The sequence below is a fragment of the Poeciliopsis prolifica genome, unplaced genomic scaffold (assembly GCF_027474105.1).
Source record: "Poeciliopsis prolifica strain line A6 unplaced genomic scaffold, Auburn_PproV2 SCAFFOLD005, whole genome shotgun sequence".
In the NCBI taxonomy this organism is placed as follows: Eukaryota; Metazoa; Chordata; class Actinopteri; order Cyprinodontiformes; family Poeciliidae; genus Poeciliopsis; species Poeciliopsis prolifica.
Window position 1 is genome coordinate 7,117,675 of NW_026562380.1, and position 26,776 is coordinate 7,144,450.

The 26,776-nt window shown below is 34.9% G+C and overlaps 2 protein-coding genes across 3 annotated transcripts in view; one reads left to right on the forward strand and one right to left on the reverse strand.

Annotated features, from left to right (window-relative positions):
• LOC129359575 (collagen alpha-1(XIX) chain-like) overlaps nucleotides 1-8,009 on the reverse strand; it is a 122,522-nt gene extending 114,513 nt beyond the window's left edge. For both annotated transcript variants that reach the window (XM_055029287.1, XM_055029288.1), the window contains exons 1-4: nucleotides 7,896-8,009; nucleotides 1,840-1,964; nucleotides 1,457-1,531; nucleotides 1,275-1,374 (exon numbers count right to left, since the gene is read on the reverse strand). In XM_055029287.1, the coding sequence (XP_054885262.1) occupies nucleotides 1,275-1,374; nucleotides 1,457-1,531; nucleotides 1,840-1,930 (266 nt within the window). In that variant the 5' untranslated portion in view covers nucleotides 1,931-1,964; nucleotides 7,896-8,009. The remainder of the gene's footprint in view (nucleotides 1-1,274; nucleotides 1,375-1,456; nucleotides 1,532-1,839; nucleotides 1,965-7,895) is intronic.
• Nucleotides 8,010-17,209: 9,200 nt separating this feature from the next.
• The window catches only part of lmbrd1 (LMBR1 domain containing 1), a 50,741-nt gene continuing 41,174 nt past the window's right edge, over nucleotides 17,210-26,776 (forward strand). The window contains exons 1-3 of the mRNA XM_055030087.1: nucleotides 17,210-17,292; nucleotides 18,858-19,034; nucleotides 20,525-20,588. Of these exons, the coding sequence (XP_054886062.1) occupies nucleotides 17,227-17,292; nucleotides 18,858-19,034; nucleotides 20,525-20,588 (307 nt within the window). The 5' untranslated portion in view covers nucleotides 17,210-17,226. The remainder of the gene's footprint in view (nucleotides 17,293-18,857; nucleotides 19,035-20,524; nucleotides 20,589-26,776) is intronic.

The window sequence follows — 26,776 nt, forward strand, 5'->3', positions numbered from 1 at the left end:
AATCTTACCATCCACCCAGTTAGCTGGAGAATAATGATCTCCCAGAAAAAGATACCTAAGTGTGTCATTTACAGAGTTATTTTAATATTCAAACCTTATTATACATAATCTGGATTTTATGTCCCTTTACGTCCCACATTCAGCCTCAAGGAGATTTCTTGAATAAATGCAATATATATTAATTCAAATTATTCTCTGTCAGCGAGTTCACCTCACTGCTTGCCCTTACTAAATGAGGTAAATGGGACTTTTGCTCTGAACGTGATATATGTGGGCTGCCTCAATTCAACTCTTTCAAGAATTTTGTAACAATACAATTTTTCAGATAAAATCACCAGATCTAAAGACAAGAAAACCATCCGTTGTCCATTCAAGATCAGTTAGCAAACATAACCAGACATCCTTCTTACCAGAGACAATCTCCAGGACATTTGTGTTTGGGAACCTAAAGCATTTCCAGGCCAGAAGCGAGATGTAGATCCTCCTGCTAATTCTAATATTTCCTTGTTGTCACCAACCAGAATAAAATGCCCAGAAAACCTTCAAAGGAATGCACCCACAAGGGATATGGATTAGATATCTAGATCTAATCTAAATATCTAATCTAGATTAGTTACTTTAACTAGTTAAAGTACAGGAGAAAATCAGCTGGCATTTGATCACCAGTCATCCAAAAGGTCATGGCTTGAGGATAGCAAAAGAACCACATCATCTCCAAAAAGCAAAGATGAGACTTTGAGGTTCCCAAACCCGGTGCTCTCTTCTATATGAGTATACCTCTAGCTGTTGTTCATGAACATCACAAACAGGATGGGTGACAAGCATCAGCACTGGTACAGTTCACTTTACATTGGTAAGAAGTCTGTCTTTGTGTGGACACAACTCTTGCTGTGGTCTGACAAAGACTGAAAAGGCCTAGCCAAGCACCACACATTCCCGCAGCTACCCAAACAATGAACATTTAGAATAATTGATAGAACTCCTGAGACACAAACCCATGTCGACTGAACAGCCACACTCCCATGACCGTCTCAGTAATTATGCATAGTAAAGGTTTGGCTCACTGTACCATGGTCATTGAAAATAACAACATAGTGAATCCCAGGTCAGAGCATTTCTTTTCCAACTCACTGAAGTATGTTTTCAAAAAAAGGCCCCAAAATATTATCCCTCAATAACTGGAACATTCTCCCCTGTTCTCTTTTTAAAGTAATATTACAGAAAGAAAAACAATAATCTGCAATAGAATATCAATTTTAAAAAAATCTACTTACTTTGTCGGCTTTATCAGAGGGCTGCTTCCCAGTCGAAATGATGCCAGGTCCTCTGTAACTGTTCCCTTTCGGAGAAGAAATTTTTCTGTGAGATCAAATCCTGTGAACAAAGCCATAATGTGTCATAATATAAACTTCTAGTAGATTTCTCAATGAATAAAGCATTTTATATTATCATTTACCTGTAATCTGTAAAGGACGATCCAAAACATCAGAAAATCTGTAATCCTCAACACTCAAAGAGGGACATACACCACCTATAGCAAAGCAGCCGAGGAAAATGTTTTGAGACTATGTTTTAAATTGTGCATTTAAATTGCTTTTCTGAATGCAAAACGTCAATGAATTAATGTCAGACATTTGAGGTTCCCAAATGTCTGACATTAACTAGTTAAAGACATTGGTCATTGGAATAATGTATTCATATTCATAAAGATGAATAAATTTTTAAAGGTTTCACACTTTATTGCTAAATCTTCCATGCACTACATATATCATTAAATTGTATCTTTTTAAAGCCTTTCAGAACTTCAGATGAAAAAGAATTAGCAACAAACTAACGTACCTGTTTGCTCGCTCACAACCATTCCAAAACCACAGGGAACAGAGTTCACAATCCAAACGAAAGCAACCCATCTCATCAAGTAGCAATTCATGGCTCTGATGCTGAAACACAGCTCACCTGCAAAGCTGCAAAACAATAAAACAACATTGCTTTAAAATTCATTTTAGAAATATTGACATAATACAAGTATATAGCTAATTTTGAAAATAAATAAATAAATAAATGTACAACCCAAGGATCAAGACAGTGTAATACTGGAGTAAGGTTTTCCAGAGTGAGGAAGTTTGCAAAAAGCTTCAGAAAATAGCTAAAAAGACTTCTACACCTTGAACTTTCATGATATTCACAAAACCGTGTAGGCTCTATTCAACCTTGTCCAAACACATCATTTCCAATAAGCAGGAAAAAAAAAAAAATAAGCAGACTTGCTTTTAAGCCAAGAAAAGCAAGGACCGAAACTTCAAAGAAATATTTAAAACTGATTTCAGTGTGCTCAAACAGAACGGCTTAAATCTTTAATATCCAAAAAGCTTAAGATGCATATTTTCAAAAAGTACATATTCCTCCTAAGGTTTTTGCTACACTAATGTTGAGAATTTATAACATTTATTTGAGGTCATTTGAGGGTTTTGGAACAATTTTAGCAATCCATAACAGTATCATCTTTGGATACTATCATTATCCATCTGTGGATTGCTTAGCGTTTTTGAGAAATAGGTTTCTTGTATGTCATACAACAGTCAATATTTCATTAAGTTTTTTTTCCAGAAATGTCAGTTTGTTAATTGTTGTCATGTACATTATACAAATTGTTAGTTTTATGTCAATAAATTCTCACAATATATGCTTCTTAAACTCTTTTTTACCGGTTTTTGTTTGGTATCTCAGATTAAAAGTGAAATATCTCTGTTGTTTTGGTTGTAAATTATGACTATGTGATTGTAATGAATGAGGTGTTTGAATTTTGTTATTTGTAGATTAACCATTGATAAGTTCACACTTATCAATTGCAGCAAGATTGAGCACAATAAAATTGAGACTTGTGTATATGACGCTGACTGAGGTGGAGTTGGGTTGGCTCCCCTCACACAATTACACACTCCTTCAGAGTTTATCCCATCTAACACCAATTTTTGTGCCAACTCATCATGCCAACTGATCACTAACACTTTCCCGGAAACCGTGCAGTGTGAACAAAGCTTTACCCTGAGCTGCTGTTAGTTGATTAGCCAATAATACTCCTGCAAACATACAATGCAGTGAAAGTTGCAGGTGGAAACTATTCATTAGTTGATTAGGGGGGTTGAATTCCATCAAACCAGTGACACACACAGCACTATAGAACATCGAAATGAAATGTTTCTTTAATATTTGAACCAATAAAATACAGAGACATACATTCTTGCTTTCTTGTATTGTTATCACTTGTTAGCACTAAAATAATTTGCAAATGCCAAAGGTTTTCTGATCTGCAATTAAATTTAGAGTGCTCCCCATCTCGGATGTAATGCCGTCTCCAATTACGAGTTCCAATTTCCAAGGCGAATAGAACAAAGCGTTGGGCGTAATAAGGATCCTATCTTGCATAGGTGAAATGCATTCGGTTGTAATCAAGTAAACCAATTAGCGGCTAATGACAACAATAAGCCAGTGACAGTCATCCTTTTAATAAGCAATCCTGCTTTTACAACATAATCTGGACACTCCACAAAACCCACCTTTTTTGTCAAATGAGGCAAACACTATTAAGCAAAAACACTCATTTCTTCATTCAGAAAATTATGTAGTGCTTTTACTTTTTTAAGACCTACTGAGTAAAAACAATGTTTGTTGGTTTTTTGTTATCTTATGACAAGCAAAATCTGTACCATATAAATATAACTTAGTATTCAGTATTTTCCTTAATCAAATATTTCTCCTTCTTCTTTCCTACTGTGTTTTGTCAGCAGTAATTGCTTGTTTGTTTGTTTTTATTCTTCACAGAAGTTACACATGGTCTGGTGTTTTATTTGTACTGTTTTATTTGTCTGTTTCCTGTAAATGGTAATCAGCAAAACATTTATACCAATAACTTTGTTTTCTCTGTCTGCTGATGGCATCCTCTCATTCAGTGTTTGATTATGTCTCCTTCCTTGGAAAAAGCCATGAAAGAAATTACTGCTGCAAATAGATATATAAATGCAGCAGCATCATAACCAGGATTTAATTCAGATCTGTTGAGATGACTGAGCTGACCTCAGTATTGGTATTTATTTAGATATGAATTTGGATCTGTTTATCTTATACAGTGCTATGTGATGAAACTTGTAGTGAACTTGCACTGTCTAAATAAACTGAACTGAATAAATAAATTGAATTTTAAACAATTCAGAGAATTCCTAAAAGAAACACGCATGTGTGGCATCAGCTTTGAAGAATTGCTCAGTATCTTGTCCAAACATGGCTACTACTGTCCCAAAGTGACCTAATGGCAAAGGATTCAAAACGTCACGTGTTAAGGTAAAGGGTGATGTCATCATTCATACACAGTGGACATCTTGTTGCAACAACAACAAAAAAAAAACTTCAAATTTATTATTACTAAAGGAGAGAAGTTGTATTATAGAATTAATAGTTCCATAGAGTTTGGCAGATTTGTCTGTATTGGTCCAGCAAATATACATTCAAAAAGTAATTTACAAAAAGTAAAAATAGCTTAAGAATAAAGTTTATTTTATTTTATTTTATTTTTTTAAAGTGTGCTGGGGGAAACCATGCACAGATTGGGTAAAATATAACAATACAGAGAGAAGATAACAGTGATCTCTTTCAGCTATCACACTAATTAATAACAGGGAGAGGCAAACAATGGGCTAAGCATACTTCTAATATAGGCCTATTATCCTGGTTGCAGTAGTAACCGACTTTAATTAGTTTCATTCAGCTCACCAGGAGCTGAAACTGCTGGACTTCATTGTTGTAGCTTGGAAAGTTTGACATAAACTTCTAAACATTTCTTGCATCTAAAAAGGGAAAATGTCTGTTATATTTTTGTCTTTTGATTGGGTTTCTTAGCTTTAATGAAAGTTGTACTACTGTGGAAATAAACTTTGCACTCTAATGGTAAATTATGCTAAAAGCTAATAGAAAAAAATTTACTCCTGACTAACATGTGTAATCAAAGGTTTCAAAAGGTGCCAGTAATCAAGGAGTCTGCACCTTTGAGCTTTTCATTCATATGATCTCATTAGCATCTTAGACCTTGTGATGAATGCAGATGTCAACAGTGTTCAACAGTAAGATCATTAGCCCGTAGCTTTGTTTGTGTTAAATGTTGAGTTGTAGCTTGTTAGCCAAGGTGACCTAATAAAATATTCAAAATTTAGGATGGCTCTTAAAGGAGTATGCAGTCTTTTACAACAAATTGCATAAATTTACACATCCTTAAAGTATTTTGTTAAAATAGATTTTTGTTTTAATCACACCATAAAAATACAAATTTAAGGGTGTGAATCAGAGGATTTAGTATTTTTAAATAAAGACTTGAATCTGATTAACCTGAAATAAATTTCAGCTATCCTACTTGGGGTTTTGTGATATTTAATCATGCAGAGCTTACCTGAAGCCAAGGCTTTCAGGAAGGTTACAAAGGATCAACAAAACCCTCATTGTACAAAGATATGAGTCAAAAGATTATTCAGCAGTGGATTTGATTGTTATTATGGTGATAAATCAACATTGAAGAAGTTGCAAATATAATCAAATATAATCACATTCTGCATGTGACAACTCTGGTATTTTCCTTATCTTCAGAAGGTGAATGAGACTTGCAAGATAGAATCCTTTTCTTAAAACAAACATACTCAAAAAACCTAAATATCAGGCTTCCAGAAACCGATTCAGAGACTCTGTTGATGTCTGATCAAACCAAGCAGGAGCTCATGGTTATTATTTCGAAAGCTATGTTTGGCACAAAATCAACACTGCTCATCACTAAAAAGAACATCATGTCTACAGTTAAAGATAGTGCCAGCATCATAATCTGGGGTTACTTTACTTCAGATGGAACTTCGGTTTGGTTAAGAATTCACAGTTCAGAATGGGTTTTAAAAATCTAAATGTGAGTGGAATTAGTTTTTACCATCAAGCAGAGTCCAGGTATAGCTAAAAAATATAAATAAATAAAATAAAATAATGGCTTAATTAAATTAAAAAAAATAAGATTTGGAATCTGTGAAATTTTACACTATTTTATCACTCGTACAAATAATTGGTGGTTTACTGTTTGAAAGGTAGAAATCAAATCACAGTATTTATATTGTGATCTTGTGAAATTTAAGTTTTTTAAATTCAGATTTTTATGCCCTGAGAATCTCATACCAACCCATTTCTACGATATAGAATTTGTGACATAGTGATTACAAGGTAATTGCATTATTTATGGAGTTTTGTCATAACTGTTGACATCCATCTAGTTTGGTCATTATTATACTTCTTGACTTCATTTGCCCTGAAAATAAAATCAATGGGTCATGACGCCACATAAACTGGAAGCTGAAACTGTGTTTCCAATGCTCTTTATGTGTAGCTTTCATAATACAAAACCCTTGATCTCTGTCTATTGGCACTCCGGTGTGTTTTAATCTAGAACATTTCTGAACGGGTCTTAATCGAGAATGTGACTTGTAAAGATGAAAGTTGGAAGCCTTCAGTTCGTTAAGACATTTACCTAAGCTGCCAAACAAATCTTCAGGATTGCATGCATACCAGAGTAAAAGCATCACTGTGGATGAAGTAACTGTGGATGAGTTTCTAAAGAGAAGCAGTATCAGATGTGGGTAATTTCTGAACCAAAGAAAACTTGCACGCAAACATGATGGTAACAAGTGAAAGAGAAAATGTTGTAAAATACCATAAAGAAACATGTACATTTTTTTTTCCAATGTAAAGAGTAACTTTTGAGCCTCAGTTAACAGACTGTAATGCCAGTGAAATTACCTGGCTGATCCTTCTTAGGTGTAGCTCAGTATCTCTTTTGTGAGCAAAAGCCACAACTCTCAACAAAACACAAAAATTAACTTAATTTATTTGTACACTGCAACTAGTAGGTAGCACTTCTTCTTTTAACTTTATTTTACACCTTCACTGTCTGGTCGAGATAAAAATTCCTGCAGAGATTAATTTCCATGGGTGCACATGCTCATCTCCCACTAGATCATAAAGTTTTGCATACAGGCCCGCAGAAGGCTGTCATGGCATTTGGAGATGAGGCGACTGCCACTTAAAACTTCAAGCATGCATGGGTAGTAGACAAGCAGCCCAGCGCAGGTATCACATGTCTGTCTGTGAGAAGGCGTTATGTTATTCCTGTGTAGCCTAGTTTTGCAATGCAAAACATTGGACTGCATTTACTGCCTTCAAATAAAGCTACTTTTCTACAACAACAAAAATATTCATTTGCTTTTTGCAGGTTTTTCCTTAAGGTACAGGCAGGCAGCAGGGATGATGAAACACATGCTGTCAGCCTGCATCGATTTAAATTCTAAATCGACAATGTAGCAGCCAAGTCATTGTGTCACAGCTTGAGAAAAGAGCCCGGACAAGGCGTTTAACTTTCTCTCCATCATCCCCTAAGACACTTCCCCCCGTCAATGCAGTGTAGTTTAACACTAAGCGGTCGCTATGGAAAGAAGCGTGTTTCCCAGCCCGACCGCTGATTGGCTGCATGCTTATATTCTTTAATAACCACCAAATCTAGAGCTGTCTTCAGATAACGACATAATCTTATAATTTTTTGTGAGTAAGTGATGCAATGAGACTAATTACATGTTTGGCTTGCCGCCGCAGAGAGAGAGAGAGAGCAAAAGAAAGACAGCAGCTCATGAGACATGTGCCTTGAAGTTAAGAGCGTTCAGGACAAATAAAAACAAAAATAACTTTAATTTCATAGGGCCGGGTAAACAAAATGACACCGCAATAAAGCGAGTTTTGATGTTATTCCCAGTATAAAGATAAATATTTATATCTTTGAAATATAATTTAGAATGGAATATTTTAATGAGCAAGGGACTACTTACAGGTGCTGATAAACTTTCCTTTAAAGTAAAAAACAAATCAAAAGCAGCGATAAAACCATAATCCATGCGTGATAACGATCAGTCCAGCTCCGGATTCCGGGACTTGGAAATAAAAGTCACAGTGGGATCGCCCGCTCCGATCGCGGTCCTTTTTAGTTGCAGTGAGTGGCCCTCCCACTCTGTCATTATTACTGAAATACACTGACAGAGACTTCTGCAAACACTCTGAAAGCTTTCTTATTAGGGGGAAATTAATGCCCGAAGGCAGTTCAAACAAGCTCTCTTATTAACAGAGCAGGTGCGGGAATTAACTACTGTTTGATGTATTGTGATTTATTCAAATTTGAATGAAGAAAGGCCTGAATCGTATGGATTTGCGCGCCTTTAATGTGGCTTTTTGTGTCTTGTTTGCAGTAAGTGCTCCCCAGATTAAAAGTGAATGTGACAACACAAAAGGGGTTCACACCAGAGTTTTTATCTTGGTCCAAGTCATACCTGCCTTTTCATCACGTAGCCCATAAAGCTTGCCAGCAATGACAATTACACCATATTATGAGCCCCATACATTCTGTTTAGCCGACATAATCCATTGACAGCAGTGGCGGTTCTTGCATAAATGTGACCCTGGGTAAGCCCCTTTCTCTACTGCCCAACACTTACACTCACAGAAAGATACACACACATTCCTGAAGAAACCAGCATAGCAACAAAATAACTTTCTAATTTACTAATGTTCAAATATTGTTCATTAAAATAAAAAAAATGAAGACACTTTTTACATCAGCTTTCCTAAAGTGACCTCCAACAAATCAAAGTTTCTAATGCACAGAAACAGGTGTTCAGGCTGCACACATGCTAATGTTTAGACAGATGACGTTAACTTGGCCTCCCTGCCCCCACCACCTTTAAAATAACACTCAATTTCCAGGATTGTTCCGAAACAAAAAAATGACTTAGCTTTTTTTGAGTTCTGTATTTCCCTGAATCACTAAATCATCAATCTTGACTTTATTATTCATGGGGAGACAGAGATTTTGAAAAATTACATGATTTTTGTTGTTGTTTTTTTCTTCACAGCATTCATTTGGGGATCTTAAGTTACTACAAGCACAAGAATTGCTGTGAATGCACATATATTGAGCCCTCCCTTGAGTTGAATCTCCTTTGAGTTCTTCCTGCCATTGGCAATATGAATGAAAATCACATCTCTTTATATTCTTTCAGCTTTTATTTCAAATCAGTTTGCATTGACAGTTTGCTTGGTGTTACTTTTGTTTTACCTTAAAATTTAATTAATCAAAATGCTATGTTTTTCTATAAAGTCTCTCACTGCTCCTGAGGTCAACTTCAAAGAAAATGTCTCAAAGACATGAGTTGCAATCTCTGCTATATTTCACAATTAATTCATTTCATTCGTGAACATCATTTTTTGTAAAGATTTCTTTTGCGTCAAGCACCACTGGTGAAGGTCTACAAACAGTGCTGTGCTGGTAGGCGTTATCCAGTGTAATCCAGAATATGATCTATTTATTTTGACACAAACCATAATGTTTTCCTGCATGATTCTCATAATTAGAAACCTCATGCATGACGAAAGGAAATATGGAAACAGCAGGATTTCCTAGATCGGCTTCTACAGCCTGAAGAGAACAGAATTTTATAACTGGAATATGCAATTTGTGGATAATTAAAAACATCATAACAATATTTTAATACACATCAGGATTTACATAGTAGAATACACCACACTGCCTATATGAAGGAGTTTTGTAAATAGTTTTAATCACAGCTGTGGGAATTTTGCCTATATTTCTTTACTGTTTTTGCAAGACATGATGAACATTCTGAGAATGGGAGCCATTATGTTTCCACCACATTCATTTGGACCTAATCCCACGCTTGCTGTATTGCAAAAGAAAATATGCTGTTGCTCAGTTATGGGTAAGGCAGATTATGATGATGGCAGTGGTTTGGGTTGAGCTAACCTTAAAATCTTCACATAATCAAAAGCTGTCAGGAGCTCTCACAAGTATTTCTTTGGCAGTTCCATTAAACATGTGCTCACAGTGTCATTGGACAGATCATCCTGAGTCATCAGCACGTTGTTTCAAGCCGACAAATTGCTGTTTTTTTGTTTTTTTTTATGTGTGAACAGCTAGAAATTGAATCCCTCTCACCTCATTCTTACATTACTGAGGTACAAGTACAAATCTCAGTAGATTTCAAGAATGTATCTCTCTAGCTCATAATATCAACATGAAAAACTCAATACCTTCGGATTTCAAAAGTTGTCAAAGTAAGTTATGAACTGCATGGTTTGTAATCATGTTTACCTCCATGTATCATGTATTTCACATAATACTGTCAACATCCCTTACAATAAAAATTATCTAAAGACACCCATTGTCCACTGTTATTGCTATAAGAATTATATGTGTGTGTGTATTTTAGATGCTAAGTATAAAAATATCAGTTTTCTTGCAGTGCCATCTGAGAGATATTGTTCATGACATTTTCACTGTATTAGACATTAAAAAGCCAGATAACAGGGGACAAAGTTAGCTTTGGCAAACAGCAGATGGGCATGTTGATTTTGACCTCAAGACATTCTATTTACATCTTTGGCGTCCCCTTGACAAAATCCCCTGAAAATCCACCTAAAGATGTGACAGAAATTGCCCTTTCAGAAATATGTGATACCCTTGTGCTTTCTGCGCACTTCTCTATAATCTCTTTTGTAAATTTGCATGAATGATTTGGGGAAGGCTTGCAGACTTTCCTTAAAAAGAAAAAAAAAATAGTATCTTGCAAAAGAAAAGCTGTGTCTCTCAAAAGACATTCATACGCTTGAACCTTTCTCACATTTTGTCCACACTACAACCACAGAATGCAATGAGTCTTAGTGTAGTTTTACACTATGGTAGGTGAATTCAAAGGAAAGGGATACATGCAAAATTAGAAAAACACACTAGAAACAAAATCTGAAAGGTGTGTCTTGTGCTCACTTTACTCTGATTCCAGCCTAAACAACTTCTTTGAGAATTAACCAAGTCACTAATAATTTAACCTAATATAAATCCAGCTTTTCTGTGAAGGCCTAAAACATTATTCAGGGAACATAAATGAACAATTACCACTATGAATATCACAAAGCACAACGGGCATGTAGAAGTGTAGAAGTTTGCAGGAAGGTAATGAGATACCAAGAGGCCCATGAACTCTAGAGGACATGCAGAGATCCACAACTTGGGTGGGAGAATCTGTTGAACTATTAGCCATGCATTCCATGAATCAAACTTTGATGGAAGACCGGCAAGAAGGACTGTTGAAAGCCTTGATATGACGTGTGCAGTTTGCAAACAGGAGCGAGAAAGATTCAACTTTCTTTCTATTTTTTGCAAAAATTCTGCACATAAAAAATAAAGGCATCTCTGTGGTAAAAATATGGTGATGGTAGTATCAGGATGCTTTACTTAACAAAGACAGGGAAGCTTGTCAGAGTATCTGAGATCAATACAAGGTAACTAGAAATAAATCTGTTAAATGGAGCAGAAGACATGAGGGTGTTGTAGACATTCTCCGTAAAGCTGGATACGATCCAAACCAACAACCAGAGCTGCGATGGAATAGTTTAAGACTTGGAATGATCTAGTTAAAGTCCAGACTGAGATTCTGAGGCAACAGTTTGAAATGTTTTACTCACTGACTCTCTTTTCAGTATGATTGAGATTTTGCTTATTTAATAGGGAAACAAGTAAAAGTATGTACTAAGATATGCAGAAAATGTAAACAAGAGAAATTGCAGTTGTAAATGCAGTTAAATATGAGTCTAAATATAAAATCCCACCATGACTTTCAGATTTTGTATTGTCAGTAATTTTAGAGACCACATATGATTTTCCTTCTGTTTTACAATTATACACTACTTTATTTTAAACTATCATGCTAATTTCTAAAAAAAAATAATAAATGTTGTCCATTAGTAGTTTTTAAGCTTTTGATCATTTGTCTTATAACGTTATTGCAATGATACTTTTTAGGATTTATTGACATATTGTGGATTTTTAAATCTGCATTGCTTGGGAGCCTTGATGTTGGATTTAGATTAGCTTAAAACTGTGTAAAGGCAAGATTATTTATACACTGAAACCTTGGAACTAACAGACTGTACTTTCCTTTTGCCATGACAGCAATAACTTATTTGAGTAAAGCCATCTATCAGTTTGTGAAGAGAGAAAGAAAAAGCTCTGTGCAATATAATCTTTCATAGCAATAATCCCTTGACAGACATTTTTCATTTATCTCTTTAAAGTGGTTATTCAAACATTCATGCAATCTTCATAAAGAGCTATGTCAACAAGAAACATTCATTCATCAGGACCCACTATCATCAGAGCTGATAATGAAACCTAACAGGTGGACTAGATCATATGTTGAATTTGTGCTGGGCAGTACTTTAATTTATATTTAGTAAGTCCAAAAAAAGTAATTATATAGTTTATTTCTCTTTAATTTTATGGTCATTTCTTTTAGCAGTTTGTTTATCTACCATTTGGTTAAGTATGAACTGTTTTCAGTCTGATCAAATGGTCATAATGAAATGCTTTGACATTTTAGACAGTGACAGAAATGTACAGGTAAACTGATCTAACACCATCAAATAGGATAAAAGCACTTAATCCACTAAAACAAACAAGAACGACGCCTAACCTATCCTGCTTACGTAAATTGACTCCAGAGAAAGTACATCCACAGGACAAATGAAAGACTCTTCTTGCTGAGCATAGTATCTGTTTCAGCAGATGCAACATCATATTTTAACTGACTATGCCCAAACATAAGCTCAGCAAACACTTGTGGCTAAACGTGGTTTACTTTTGCATGTGCTCTCCTTCTTTCTATGGCTGAATCATTCCATTATTGCTGAAAAGGTTTTGAGGCAAAACACCTGTCTCTTTATCCTTACAATTTACTGTGTTGACAAATGGTAAAGCATCAGACAAAGATTTCACATTATCTGTATGCCAACACAACCTTTCATGTGTTCATTAGAAATACTAAAACTCTATTTATTATTTCAGACAGTTCACCTGTGCACGAAGGCCACAGGCATGAAGATAAAATATTTAATAGAATAAATAGATACAGTAACATTGTTTGTGTTTTGGCAACAAATTTTACCTTCTCTCAAGGTTAATGAAAGAATATAAATTAATGGTAACCTCATTAGAGTGAAGTTTGGCTATTTTCCATCACTAAATATTTATTGGTTTCAAGCTTAGGTTGTATTATTCATAACTACTCCACTTTATCTAATCTGTAGTTACCGATAAAACAGAGAAATAAAGAATATATGTTTGACCAAACAAGAATTTTATTTTCCGTTAAAGATAAATAAATCATTAGTATTTAATTAATTAAGCTGAAGCAACATAACTTGATCTTTCGACCTGCCTGTGAAGTGTGTAAAATAGTTTGCAAGTTGGGGGTCTTCAGTATAGAACTTAAGCTAGAAGGGAGCATAAATAATACTTAATTAAATATTAAATCTTAATAATTTTTTTCACTGTTTCTTCAAACATTTAATGCATAAATATCACAGAATCACACAAATAACAACATGCCATTCAAACCTTAATTTTATATCAGTTCTACTTTGTTTTAATTTTTCTTTATAAATGCAATTACTTAACCATATACTAAATTGAAACACTATTTACATTTCCAAATTCAAATCTGCAAACTCTTGGCTGCTTTTGTATTCAGCATCAATAAAAGTGTTCTATCATAATTCCAGATTTATTAGAAAACACTGGTCAACAAGGAAAACAAAAGGACCAAAGAAACAACAGACCTGTCATGGATGAAGATGTGAAGAAGTGTCAAGCGGAGTTGGTTTATATAAAAAAATTCTTAAGTTTTAATGTGTCAAGTTCAATTCATTATCCACAAATGCAAAATGTATGGTACAACTGCAAACTGCAAACCTACCAAACACATGCCTCTCAGCCTAATTTGAGAGCTGTTGTGGAAAAAACTATTTTACCAAGCACTGTCAGGTGAAATCACTGACAGTCATATGTCAGTGATTTTAGTCATATATTGTGCACAATACAGATAGCTTATGGGATAATCAATAATGAAGCAGGTCTGGGTGCCTCTGCCTGGCAGTGTTGCCTCTGCCAGGCAGAGGCAACACTTGAGTTTTACACCAAGGATAAGGAAGTCAAAACAAGGGGTGAGACAGTCTGGTTCTGATGCAGCTGTAGAAAACAACTTCCAACCTTGTACATGTAACCCAAATAATTCTTTTGGTGAGAGTTCACAAGCATTTCTTATAACATGATCAGCAGATGCTAACTTGTAGTAGTTTTCCATTACAGTACCATGTCCATGTGTAAAGATTATGTATAGCAAAACATTAATGTTGCTTATCACCGTGAGCATACCACTCCCAACCAACAAATATAATTTTGGTAGCAATATGGTACGGGAATGGTTTTCATATGGTAAAGAAAGCTGATCAGAATTAACTGGACAAGCTGTGACACTAAATAAAGGACAATCCCTGAAGTAAAACTGTGAGATGCTAAAAAGATTTGAGTCTGCACTATAAATATGCAAGGTATGGTTAAGGCAAAATTTAAAATATATATCTGCACAGTCTACCTGAGTATGTGGTATTTTGCAAAATACTGAATAAAAATGTCACACTCTCGATTTGCAACACAGGGAAACAGATTTGAAAAAGAATAACACGAGTTAAGCAAAATTTCAACACAAAGTTGGACATTCAGTATTGAACAAAAATCAGTGACCACAGTTAAGTTTTGTAATGAAGTCTAACAAATAAAAAAATAATTCCAGTAAAAAAAATCTTCTCGGTATGTGTGACTTTTAAGTTAAGGAATACTATAAATAAATAATAAAAAAACATAATACAGAAATCAATGTGTTAAACACAAAGAGGGTTTATAAGAGAGCTGGAAAGAATGGTGTTTTCAACAAAACCTCATTATTTCTAAAAAGTTACAGTTATAATAACCTTTTGGCCAATACTGCATAGTTTATCCAAATTTATACGTTATGTTTCAGCCTTTAGTGATCAACCTTTAGTTTGCTTGCCACTAATTTGGTGAAAATAAATTTCTACTGAAACAGTTGTTAAAATTAAGTTATTGTTTTAAGCAGAATAAAGAATTCACACACAGATAACGCTGACAAAAAATGTTTCACACATTTTGATGTCTGATTAAACACTTCCAAAGAACAGCAGAATGACAAATAAACAGGGTAATTCACTCTGGAATGACTAAAGCCAACACCACGCAGTTTGGATGCCGGTAAAGTAAAATAATGAATTGCACTAGAAGTCCAATAACATTTCAGCTCCCTGAAAATCATGCACATTCAAGACAGATGGGCTCTGGAACAGATAAATGCCAGGAAGTACCTCGTATAATTACAACCGCAAATCAAATACAAATGGAAAACATCTACAGGCTCAGTACTTTACATTCCAGTTACACCTTTAACATTAGATCTACTTCAGTTTATATTGACTTGTTTTCAATTTGGCTTCACATTTGGCTTACAGTTTTAGTCTGTAAGTAGGACAAAATATGTTGTAATTGTTTTATGAATACTTAGTCCTTATTCTATTTTTGGTAGTTTATTTTGGGTGCACCTGATTGACTTTTATGATCTTTTGCCTGTGCCTTTTATTTTTTGTTTTGTATACTGCAGATCAATGTGCATCTTGAAATGTTCTCATTTGAAAAAAAAATTAAAAAATTGTCTCAAGGGACATCCTGGTAAAAAAGTGATTAAAAAATAGTTAATATTTTCTATCAACGCTATCCAGTTTCTTTGTCCTTTCTAAGGAAAAGCATTTTGTCAGCATGATGCTGCCACTGCAGGTTTCTCCATGTTAATTATGTTAAGAATATTATAGTTTTCAGATTTTACTTCTGTGTTCTGATGTCTTTTCCTGTGTCTCATATTAAATATGGAAAACTGCAGATGAAACTCTTGCCTGTTACAACAATGGCTTTCTTCATGCCACTCATGTGTGAAAACCACATTTGTCGATTGCATAGATTTTTTTTGTCCTGTCAACATATTCTCCCACACATGCTGGGGATTTCTGCAACCCTCTAATCACTGACAGGCCCTGCAAGGGTGTTGTTGGACCTGTCAGTTTAGGTGTATGAGCATGTCCTGGTAGGTTTTCAGTTGTACTGTAATCTTTCTGTTTAAAAAAAAAAAAGACTTAAAAGTGTTCAGGAATTTTCTCAAAGTTTGGATTGTTGTCTTATACTATAATCACTGCTTTCAACTTCTCCTCAAGCTTTTGTCTGGTGTGTCTCTTGGTCTTTATAGTGTTCTTTGTTCACTAATGTTTTCTAACAAACCTCCAAAGACTTCACAGAACAGCTGTATTTTTCTGAGGTTAAATCACATACAGATGCACACATTCTGACTTAATTTCTTTAAGGAAAGTAAAGAAAATATAATGTACATCCCTCTTTTCAGTTTTCTTTGTTGGAAATACTGAAACATTTGTCGTTTTTAATACATTGTAGTCTGTGGTTGTGACAAAATAAAATGCAAAAATGTTCTAGGTGTATTAATGCTTTTAGAAAGTATTGCCTGTATTTGTGGATTAGTATTGTATTTACATGCAAACCTTAAACATGAGTTTCCTAATTTATATGCTAAAAACACAAGCTGTAGACAGAAATAACGTATATTAAGTTACAAACAAAATAAGTGCTTTACTTTCCTATATTTATTGTCCTTGCCTAGCTTTACTAATTTACTATACTATATTACTTGTACTTAATGTTTCTTTAATGTTTAGTTGTTAAAATTATAGATTAGCTATACCCATATTAAAATAACAAACAAATAAATACATACAGAAATATGTATGTATGGATCCAATAACTTTGGATCATCTGTGACCTTTGTTCACAATTACCACATTGCCTGATTTTCTGCCATTGAAAGAAACGGGGACTTGTGTAATTTCACAGCAATTTGCTTACAGTCTTCCTTGTAATCTTACAACTTTTCAACTTGTTAAATCAAGATATTGAGTTATTACCTTTTCCGTAACATAATAACGTTAAGGAAACGAGTAGGCGTTCATTGACGCCTACGCTCTTTACTAAACAGGTTTTCCCCCAGCTTTGCTTTATTTCGACACCTGGCTCTGTACAAACAAATCTCAGCACTCTATACTCAGTGCGGAGACTTTACGCAGGCTGCAGCACGCAAGAAGATGACGTAACATGAACACGTGGGTTTGTTATTACAGGAAGTAAAGATGGCGGCTCAATCCATACTCTCAGAGTCTGTGATCGGATGGTCAATTTTCACAGTTGTTCTCCTGGTAAGCACATTAACATAACTTTTGGTTCCCTTATAAATGACAGAATTGTTACATATTTTAATTAGACTCGTTTTCCCGACGATTAATTCGGTTTTATATTGTGCTGTCTACGCAATGTAGCTTCAGCGTATTAACGTCACTACTGGCTTTGGATTGGCTTTAGCCATGACACACTTACAGGCTCTTTAAATGTTCCGTTGATGGACTTGGTATTTGTCTTTAAACCGTTAAAGACACAACAATAAGAAACGTCGCAGTTTCACGAACGAACCTGTAACTATTCCTGTTTAGTTGTTTTATTGCATAACAAAATATGCGCCTGTAGAGGATCTTCGTCAAGATTTAGGCGTTATTTCCTCTGATGTCATTCACAGTCATACCACTGACAAAGGGATGCATTGTCGTGAACAAATTACCTTTGTTTCTCTGCCCACTTTTCAGAGCGCTCTCATTTCTTATTTGGATGCAAAGCCTGCGTCATTACCTGGCAAAACAAGCAGCCAGAGGCTTAAAGCTGCAGGCCTTTAATTGATTGATCTTTCCTGTGAATGGCAGACCTTGATATTAAGTAGCTGTTGTTTGCAGTGTCCTCACTTGCAGCAGTTTGTGTCCAGAATACGACCTTGCAATTTGGAAGGTTTAAATTTAAAGCCTGGCAAAGTTTCTTTCTTTTTCTTATTGTAGGGTGTTTTTTGTTACCCTAGTTGTTTAACATGGTGTCAGTGGATTGTTCAATTTACTTAAACCTACGTAAAAAGTTTTGCAATGTAATTTCTAAAAAATGCATTTCTGCTTTGTATTAATCAGTCACTATTTTGTTTTCTTTTAAACCACAGTTTTGTTACTGATCCTGGAAAATTTCTTTAATATATGCCGAACAGTTGGCTCTGAACAGCTTCAGATAGGCTTCTCTGTATGTGTAGACATATGGACTCGTTTCAACACTTTGATAACATTCCTTTTTAATTTCTACACTCATATCCATGCACTTTTGCAACCTGAAAGGGTAAAAGGTCAAACCCCAGTCTTCTGAATAAAGTATGATACATTAAATCTTCCAGTTTCATACAATTTTTCTACTGGATTCCAATAAAAATATCTGCTACTTGAGTCCACTATCATATCTGGAATTTGTATATTTTTCAAAATGCTGATGTAATCCTGTCACCACTCCTGCTTTGTGATTTACTTCAGCCTTGAAAATCTGAGTCTTTTCAATTATTTTAGTTTCAATTTAAAAATAAAAATACACAATATTGTTTTGATTTATTCCTAATCATATACATTCCACAAGTTCCTTGATGTTTCTTCTTTATTCACTGCATTTCATTGTTTTTTTCCCCACATTTTCTCATTTTTTATGTTTATTCATGTAAATAAATCCTTCTAGCTAACATTCTTTTTTTCTCTGTTTGATTTGTATTAACTGTTTTGAATGTAAACATGATGGAAGCTAAAAATGACATTCTGTGTCAATATTTGTTTCTTTTGTTTTCTGTGATTTCACTGAATGTACCTTATTATTTCTGAATCGTCTTCACTGCATTTTTTTTTCTTTTTTCCAGGTGATCCTGGCTTTTTGCTGGATCTACATTCGCAAATTTCAGAGTCGACAGGATAGTGAGGTTGTTTCAACAATCACAGCAATATGTGCATTGGCCATAGCTTTGATAACCTCGGCTCTCCTCCCAGTGGACATATTCCTTGTTTCCTACATGAAATATCCCAATGGTACCTATAAGGTCGGTGTCTGTTCTGTTAAGAGCCACTGTAAAATCAGTTTCAAGTTTTTGACATTTAGTACATTCTCAATAAAAAATTGTTCTTAGTTATTTTTTCCTCAAAAAGGTAAAAGTTGAATGTATTTCTTAATCCATTAATTTTTTTTCTGTATAACAGGGGTTTTCAGATAGGCAAGTTTTAAATGTGCCTCTGGTTCAACACACCTCAATCAAATGACTGAATTAGGTCCTATATATGCAGTCAAGTTCTCCTGAGCTCTCTAAATGACCTGATTATTTAACTTAGGTTTGTTGAAGTAGAGACACTTTGAAAACTTGCAGGACAACAGCCCTTGAGGCCTGAATTTGAGGATCTTTGCCATAGATTGAACAAATAACCAACCAAAAAAACTGTTTTGATTGCTCCTTTATTTATGGTTGAAAAAAAAAATCTGTTTTCATATTCTTGTCTAAGTTATGAGGATAATAATATGTTCTTAAAAATAATTACTGGCTAGAGTGAATAAAGGAAATATTGTTTTTTAAATTGCTTTTCAAGATCTTAAAGATTTTCACATTTTTATTTAGCAGAAATTTATTTACATTTAATTTATCATTTAATTCATAATGCAGTTTGTGCTTTAGCTTTATCTCTGTTTGTAGTTGAAACCAAATGCTTAAATACAAAGTATAAAAAATATATATTTTTTTTTCTCACCGTCTAACTTTATGTACAACTAAATCTTAACTGTTTTAGGTCAGTTAGGATTATTGTGTGTGGTAAATGCCAGAATAATGAGAACATTTTTATTATTTTCTGCAAATTCAGACATCGATATGTACCAACATTACTATTTCTTTTAAACATTATTCTAAAGCCAGAAAGGTTGTGTGTTGCTTTTGTATCCTACTGATGGGTTAATTCACAACATATGAGCTAACTGGGGGTTGTCCCAAAAGCACATAAACACTCTTTGTATGACATCATGCAAAATCCAAGAAAAAAACCCAAAAAACTAAAATATCAGGAAGACCACACTAATGTATTTCATCTGTTGAAACAACTATCCAGAAGTATAAACATTGTGGATATGGATTCTGTGTCCCATAGATAAATATGGTTCGGTGTGAAAGGTGCTTATGAACCCAAGAACAAAAACAACAATCAGTTGATTGCTGAAGGTGTTAAAAGTGTCACAATTCACAGTTGAGAACTACTGCGCTCACATAGATTTCAGAGGAAGAAGCTATAATTCACACAGAAATGAAGGCCCTAATTTCTAAAGACATATGCTATTGTCTGAAGAAACTAAATTAAAAGTTTTTGACCTGATTTACAATATATACTTATTACCGTAGCAGCAATTACCTCCTTCCACATTGCTTAGTCAGTAATTTGTGTAATCTTATGTTTATCTAAATCACATTCTGTCATCCTAAAACTAACTCGTCTGTTATTGTAACATGTTCCCTTTTTATGAAGCTTAAACAACTTTTGTCTTATTTTCCAGGAATGGGCTGCAAACAATGAGACAAGAGGACAAATTGAAGCGACTGTGCTGTATGGTTATTACAGTAAGTGTGTTCTACTGAACCTTAATGACAAAACACAATGACTACTTGTTGGAGAATAAATAAATATTTATTTTGAATCCATAAAGAAATGTATCCATATAAGATCTGACATTATATTTTATTTTACATGTAGGTGGGCTATCCCATACATATAGGTGGGATATCCCATGTCTTATGATATCAGCTCTGTGCTGTTTTCGGATTCATGGTCATGCCAGTTAAATTTTGATAACACTTGGGACCCGTCTCATGTATTCGTTGTTTCTTGGGAGGTTAGCATACAACATATGAGATTCATGCTAGCATTATATTTTTTGGTGAATCATTTGCACGCAGGATTTCCATATAGATTTTTATGGCAGAAGTAGTGCAAAAACAAATCCATTAGTGTATTATAAAATCAGTCTTGACTGAAGTTTTCTTTATGGAAGTAAGAAACCATATACAATATGTGTAGCTTGTTTGAAACACTGCAATTCCAGTAGTTAATCTAAAAATCTATATCATGTTTCACCATGCTATAAGAATTTGAGCCATATGTTGTCAATTACTACTTTATAGTTAAAGTAGTAATTGACTTTTTCTTCCTGTTTAAGGGATATCTTCAGTTTTGACAGAAACGTGAACAAACTATTTGCAAGAGTACAATAGCAGTAACTTTACAGGCAACCTGCTGTAGCTAAAATTGAATTTAAACCTTCCACTTGATCCACGTGAACTCCAAAGTAAGTTCTGCCTTAGAACTTAAGAAGCTTTAAAGAAAACTTCTTAAGAAGGATTCGTGATTTTGTTATGCTTCTCTGTCTTGGATAGGCGCTGGTGGTTTAGGAAGGGTTTATGTGGACATGGAGATTATACCCATTTATAGCTACACCCGGAATGGCTGCCTCTGTGAATTTGATGCCATAATTTAGATAAAACTCAGTGCATTTTAAGATTAGGTCAGAAATTAATCATTAGTTTTCTTCAGGTGTGATTTAGAAAATTTTGCTTGGGTGAAAATAGTGGAAAATGTCAGTTGCTATGTATCCATATTTTCCACTTTTCCACTCTTTCTTATATCAGTTTCAATCACTCTGTGACGTTTAGCATTTTAGGTAATGGCATTTATGATCAACATGAGTTCATAACAAATGGTATTGCTCAGCAAACAGTCCTTTGCGATATAAATATTGCACACAACAGAGCAGAAAAGTTTTTAGATAAGATAAACTGCAAATAACAGTTTATCTTATCTTGCCGTAAAAATTTATGCACATGTTGCCGTATATGTTGCATGTACGGAAACATGTGCCAATTCAGCAACTGCTTCATGTATGGGGCAGGAGACATTGTCCAACAGTGATGTTATCTTCGCCAGAGTTCTTCTGTCTTCCACCACTTGCGTTGGGTCGAGAGGGGATCCTAGCACAGGGTTGTCCTTCCTGATGAGCTCATCTAAACACTTCCTCTCAAATGTTTTATAAGCTGCTATGCCAACTTACTAGCTTTGCTGATGTCAGCTCAGATTGGGTGAAGGAACACCTCCTGCACTCCAAGAGAGTCTGATCAGAAAGAACATCAGTCCAGATTATCATTCAGGTCAACACATCTATGGACTTATAAAAGTCTTCTATCTCAATGTCCATTCACTGGTCCCAGTGTGGTGGGTCTGCACCTGCGGAAATCCCCCATCAGCTGCTTGGTTTTAGCTGCGTTGAGTACAGAACGAGTTCTGTACTCACCTGTGAAGAGGACAACTATGGCAGGACGCAAACTTTTGTAGATGCCAGCAGGGAGACTTAATAGAAAAGTCTGGAGTGTAGTGGGTGAAGAGCAATGGTGCCAGCACATTTCCCTACAACCATTTTGTCAGAAAAAAAGCCCAGTATCCTTGCATACTGTGGCTGACCAGTGAGGTAGTCCAGTATCTGATGGGACAAAGAGTGGTCCACCACTGACAGCTCAAGCTTGTCACTTAGAAGCCCTGGTGTGATGATGGTGAAAGTGTTAGAGAAATCAAAGAACGTGATCCTCTTCAGGGTTTTCCAGGTGGGCTAGAGCTCAGTTCAGGAAGTAGATGATAACGTAATCAGTTCCAATGCCAAGCTATTAGGTGAACTTCACCAGGCACCAGGAGGTGTAAATGACTGAGGACCAGCCTCTCAATAGTCTTCATCAGATGTAGTTTGACAGGGCTGTTGCTTCTGATGGATGTTTGGTTTTTGATACCAGTACCACACAGGAGGCTTTGCACATATGCTAATTTTTTCTTCAGGCTCAGGTTGAATATGTTACCCAGGATGCCACACGGGTATCCTGGGTAACATATGATCATTGCCCCACATCAGGAGTCATACAGACTCCTGATGTGGAGTCTGTATGACTCCACATACAGACTCCACTCGGGTCGCGCAGCGGAAATAAAAATACCAAGTTACTCCGATAGTATTTTTCCATCATTTTTGTCTTTTTTTTTTTCGGGTTTTTTTTTGCAGCCCTTTGCAACTTGATCTTTCAAAGCTCCTTCCTCACCATAAGTGTAGAAACAGATAAGATGAAAGTAGGGAATGGAGGTGATGGGCTGGAGTCCTCTGAAGTGAAAGGGAGTTGATATTGACTGAGAGCTAAGCGGTGTGAAGTCTTGAGAAGAAAATCAGGCAGTCATCAGAGATGAGAGGATAACAGTAGGAGAGACTGGGCTAGGGGAGGACTGGATGACTGATCAACACTGTTTTGTAAGGTTTTCTGTAGAATGTTCATAAGCTGGCTTTTTCAATAAAATATAATCAGTTTTTTTACATTCACCTTGAAACATTCCAGTGTATTTGTTGTTGTCTCCTATAGATAACCAATTATTGTAATCTATGTATTTACAGCCTTTTGTATTTCTGCTTTACTATGCTTTTTTGGGGACACCAAAATATTCACATTGCCATAACTTCAACATGTGGGCTGACAGTTTTATCAAGTATATACTTAGGCTTTTCTGATGTTGATTGTGACTGGTTAGAAACTTAATCTTGTGCAGAAAGTCAGAACAACAAAAGAAATCCTGAAATCACAAACTGGTAATCAAGATTTGTTGATTGTGATTGTGTAGTTTTGACAGAGTCACAACCACAGTTTTTGCAATAGGTGAAATATCATTATTGAAATTTTTGCTATTTAATAATGAAATTACAATTAGCAGTGATCTAAAGATGAATGCTACTTTTCAGCTCACATAAAGCTCACATGATTGCCTTTTAAATTTATACCATGCAGGATGTAATTTTTTTTACGTGGTTTTTACAGGCTTACTCCCAAGGTACACTAGTCTTTTATGTTGAAACTAACAGGAGATTTTTCTTTGATGCAGCTTAGTTCTCTGAAGCATTTGCATATTGTTCCAGTGTTTAGATCTAGCTTTTCTCCATGGCTTTTTTACTGCGTTTTGCATGTTTTCCTGTAGATAAATAGCTACAGGTCTCCTAATAGGTTACAAAACTAAACTAGCTTTCTTTTATTATGGCTCTTTCTTGGATTTAAGTTTCTATCATTGCCTTTTGTCCCTTTAATTGCAGATGTTATTGTTTTCCACATGTGCTTTGATTTGCCATTGTTGCTTCTTAATGTTGTACACAGAGTTTCAGTAAACATTCCATTTTAAAATGTGCTGGTATAAATAAATGTGAGTTAACTTGATTATTCTATATACATCCTCTGATTGCTTTATATACAGTCTGTAAAGTTCTCTTGATCTGATGTAAGTTTTACCGTAATCCATGTTAATCATCTATCCATCAAGTAATATTGAGTGTAGAGAATTTTTGACACATTTATTGAGTCTTCAGCTACTATGATAAGGATGATGTTTTTCAGAAATTAGTTAATCTGTTATGCCTTGGCACACTTTTCAAGTGATGTACACTTCAGCATTATTTGTTATTATGTGTTTTTTCCTTGGCTTTTTATTTGGGCTTAAAATAAAGCCCTTGGGAAATAATTTGTCAGATTCAGTCCTGATATGATTTAATTTTTTTTTTTTTCCTCATTAATTTGTGAGTTTGCTAAATCCACACATCTTTGAGGTGCCAGCTGTCTTTTCCCCATCTGATTAAAGTGAACATGGAAAGGCTGAAAGTGAAATACTTTAACTGACTTTTTTGGTTAAACTCAGGATACAGCTAAAGATGAACAGATTTTAAAAGATATGGCCAAATATTGAACGTGAGATGATTTGAACAGAAAGTCATAAATGCACTAAAACTGCCACACCGATTAGTAACATAGCACTGCAAGACCCCACTCCAAAGTTTGCTTCCCCCCAAACAGGCTCATTCGTTTATCCCTGCAGGAGAAATTGCATGGTTAAAAGACAATAGCCTAGCAGGACCAAACTCTTCATGCAGAGAAAATCATGTTAAATTTAAATCAATCAGTCAGCACCTTTCATACTAAAAAAAGAAAAAGGGGGAAAAAAAGGTAACAAAATTAAAATTAAAAACATTAGCTTCTCCACCCTTCCAAAAAAAAAGAGAACATAAATGTACATGTAACATGTAGGGACAGCTATACATATATCATTATTTGTGTAATTTATTATTTCATAAGAAATTTGCCTCCTAATCAAGACCCTGAATCTTTTTACAAGTTAACGGTAGCCGGATTTTGATTTTATTCTACTTTGGAAAATATCTGTCAAAGTTAGAATTTATGTCCTGCCTAAATGGAAGAGATAAAATAAATATCATTATGACCCTGTAAGTATATTTTTTCCCATACTTTTTAAATTCTGTACAAAACCTGACATAATTTTGACATCCCTGTTTTTCTTTATTTTAGAAGCATCACTTTGATATTTGCCAGTAGGTGGAGACCAACGTCCATGTCAAGCTATGCAGCTTTATTTCCAATCAAGCATTTAAGGTTAAATTTTCCTCCAGGCAGGACACAGTGGTGTCCATTTGTATTTCACAAACAGTGTAATTATAGGGTTGATATAGAGTTTTATACATCCTCTGGTGAAACATGCTTCTCTCCAGAGTCAAATGATTTGTATTCACTGACGATCACAGTTAATACGCATGTGAATGCTCAATGATTTGAAGAGCTTTTGGCATAATTTTCTTACTCTTTGAATTTATATATTGTTTCAGACAGTGGTCTTTCAATTATGTCTTGCAATTTAACAATCTTATGTGTATCCACAAAATTATATAAATGATAGATTTGTTCAGCAACCTTCTTTACTGTTGCGTAATTAGTTCCATCAGCACTCTATTCTTCATTTTCAATGTCAGTCCCTTCGACCAGGGAAATCTCAGGTTGTTATTCTCAGTTGAGGTGACAGCTGGGGACATTATTCAAACTTAAGCTTTCTAAGAAAAAAAAACAAAGAATTTCAACGTTTTCAGTTGAGGCATATTTCATTACACGTTATTAACAAGGGGAAAAAAAAAAGAAACATTGGCTCAATTTCTGACAAAACTCAAAACTCCTGGCAAACAAAAATAAAATCAACAACTTGATTTCTGATACTGTCTTATGATGCTGTAGCGAATGACTCTTTCAAAAGGTGTTATTCAGATCCTCTACGAAATGTGGTTGGGTGAATTTGTTTCTTGGCTAATGTGTCATTCAATGTTCTTGCAGAGGTTACCCCCATACACACACTAACTATGGATTGCACTCATAATTTCATCACAATAATTGTCTGTCCCCTGCTAGTTTTTCTACTGTCCTTTGTGTTGATACTTGGTATTACACTACATAGATGTTGAGGTATTTTGGGCTTAAATGTGAATGCATAGCTGTTCAGTTAGAAAGCAGATATTTATTTTGCTTTCTGAAGATTTGATTGGAGTTAAAGCATATCGAGACAGCAGAATTTATTTGATTTCAAAGCGAATGATGTGCATTGAGAACATTATCAAGTGTTGTTAGCCAGTCATTGATAATTTGTTGATTGTGCATACACATGAATATCTCATGATAACTGGTCAAATTATGAGCATGTGATTGATCAAAGACATTGATCAACAGAGATTCCATAAAATAAATCTACTTTTTATTAAATAAATTGAATATCAAACAAATGCCAGTGGAACAGGTATCTAAATTTAACTTGACATTGGGGATGAATGTCTGCTACAGAGATGCCCACATCCTTTTATACAACATGCTTTTGTGATCTAGCATAAAAGGTTAGCTTTCAAGCTTGAGGT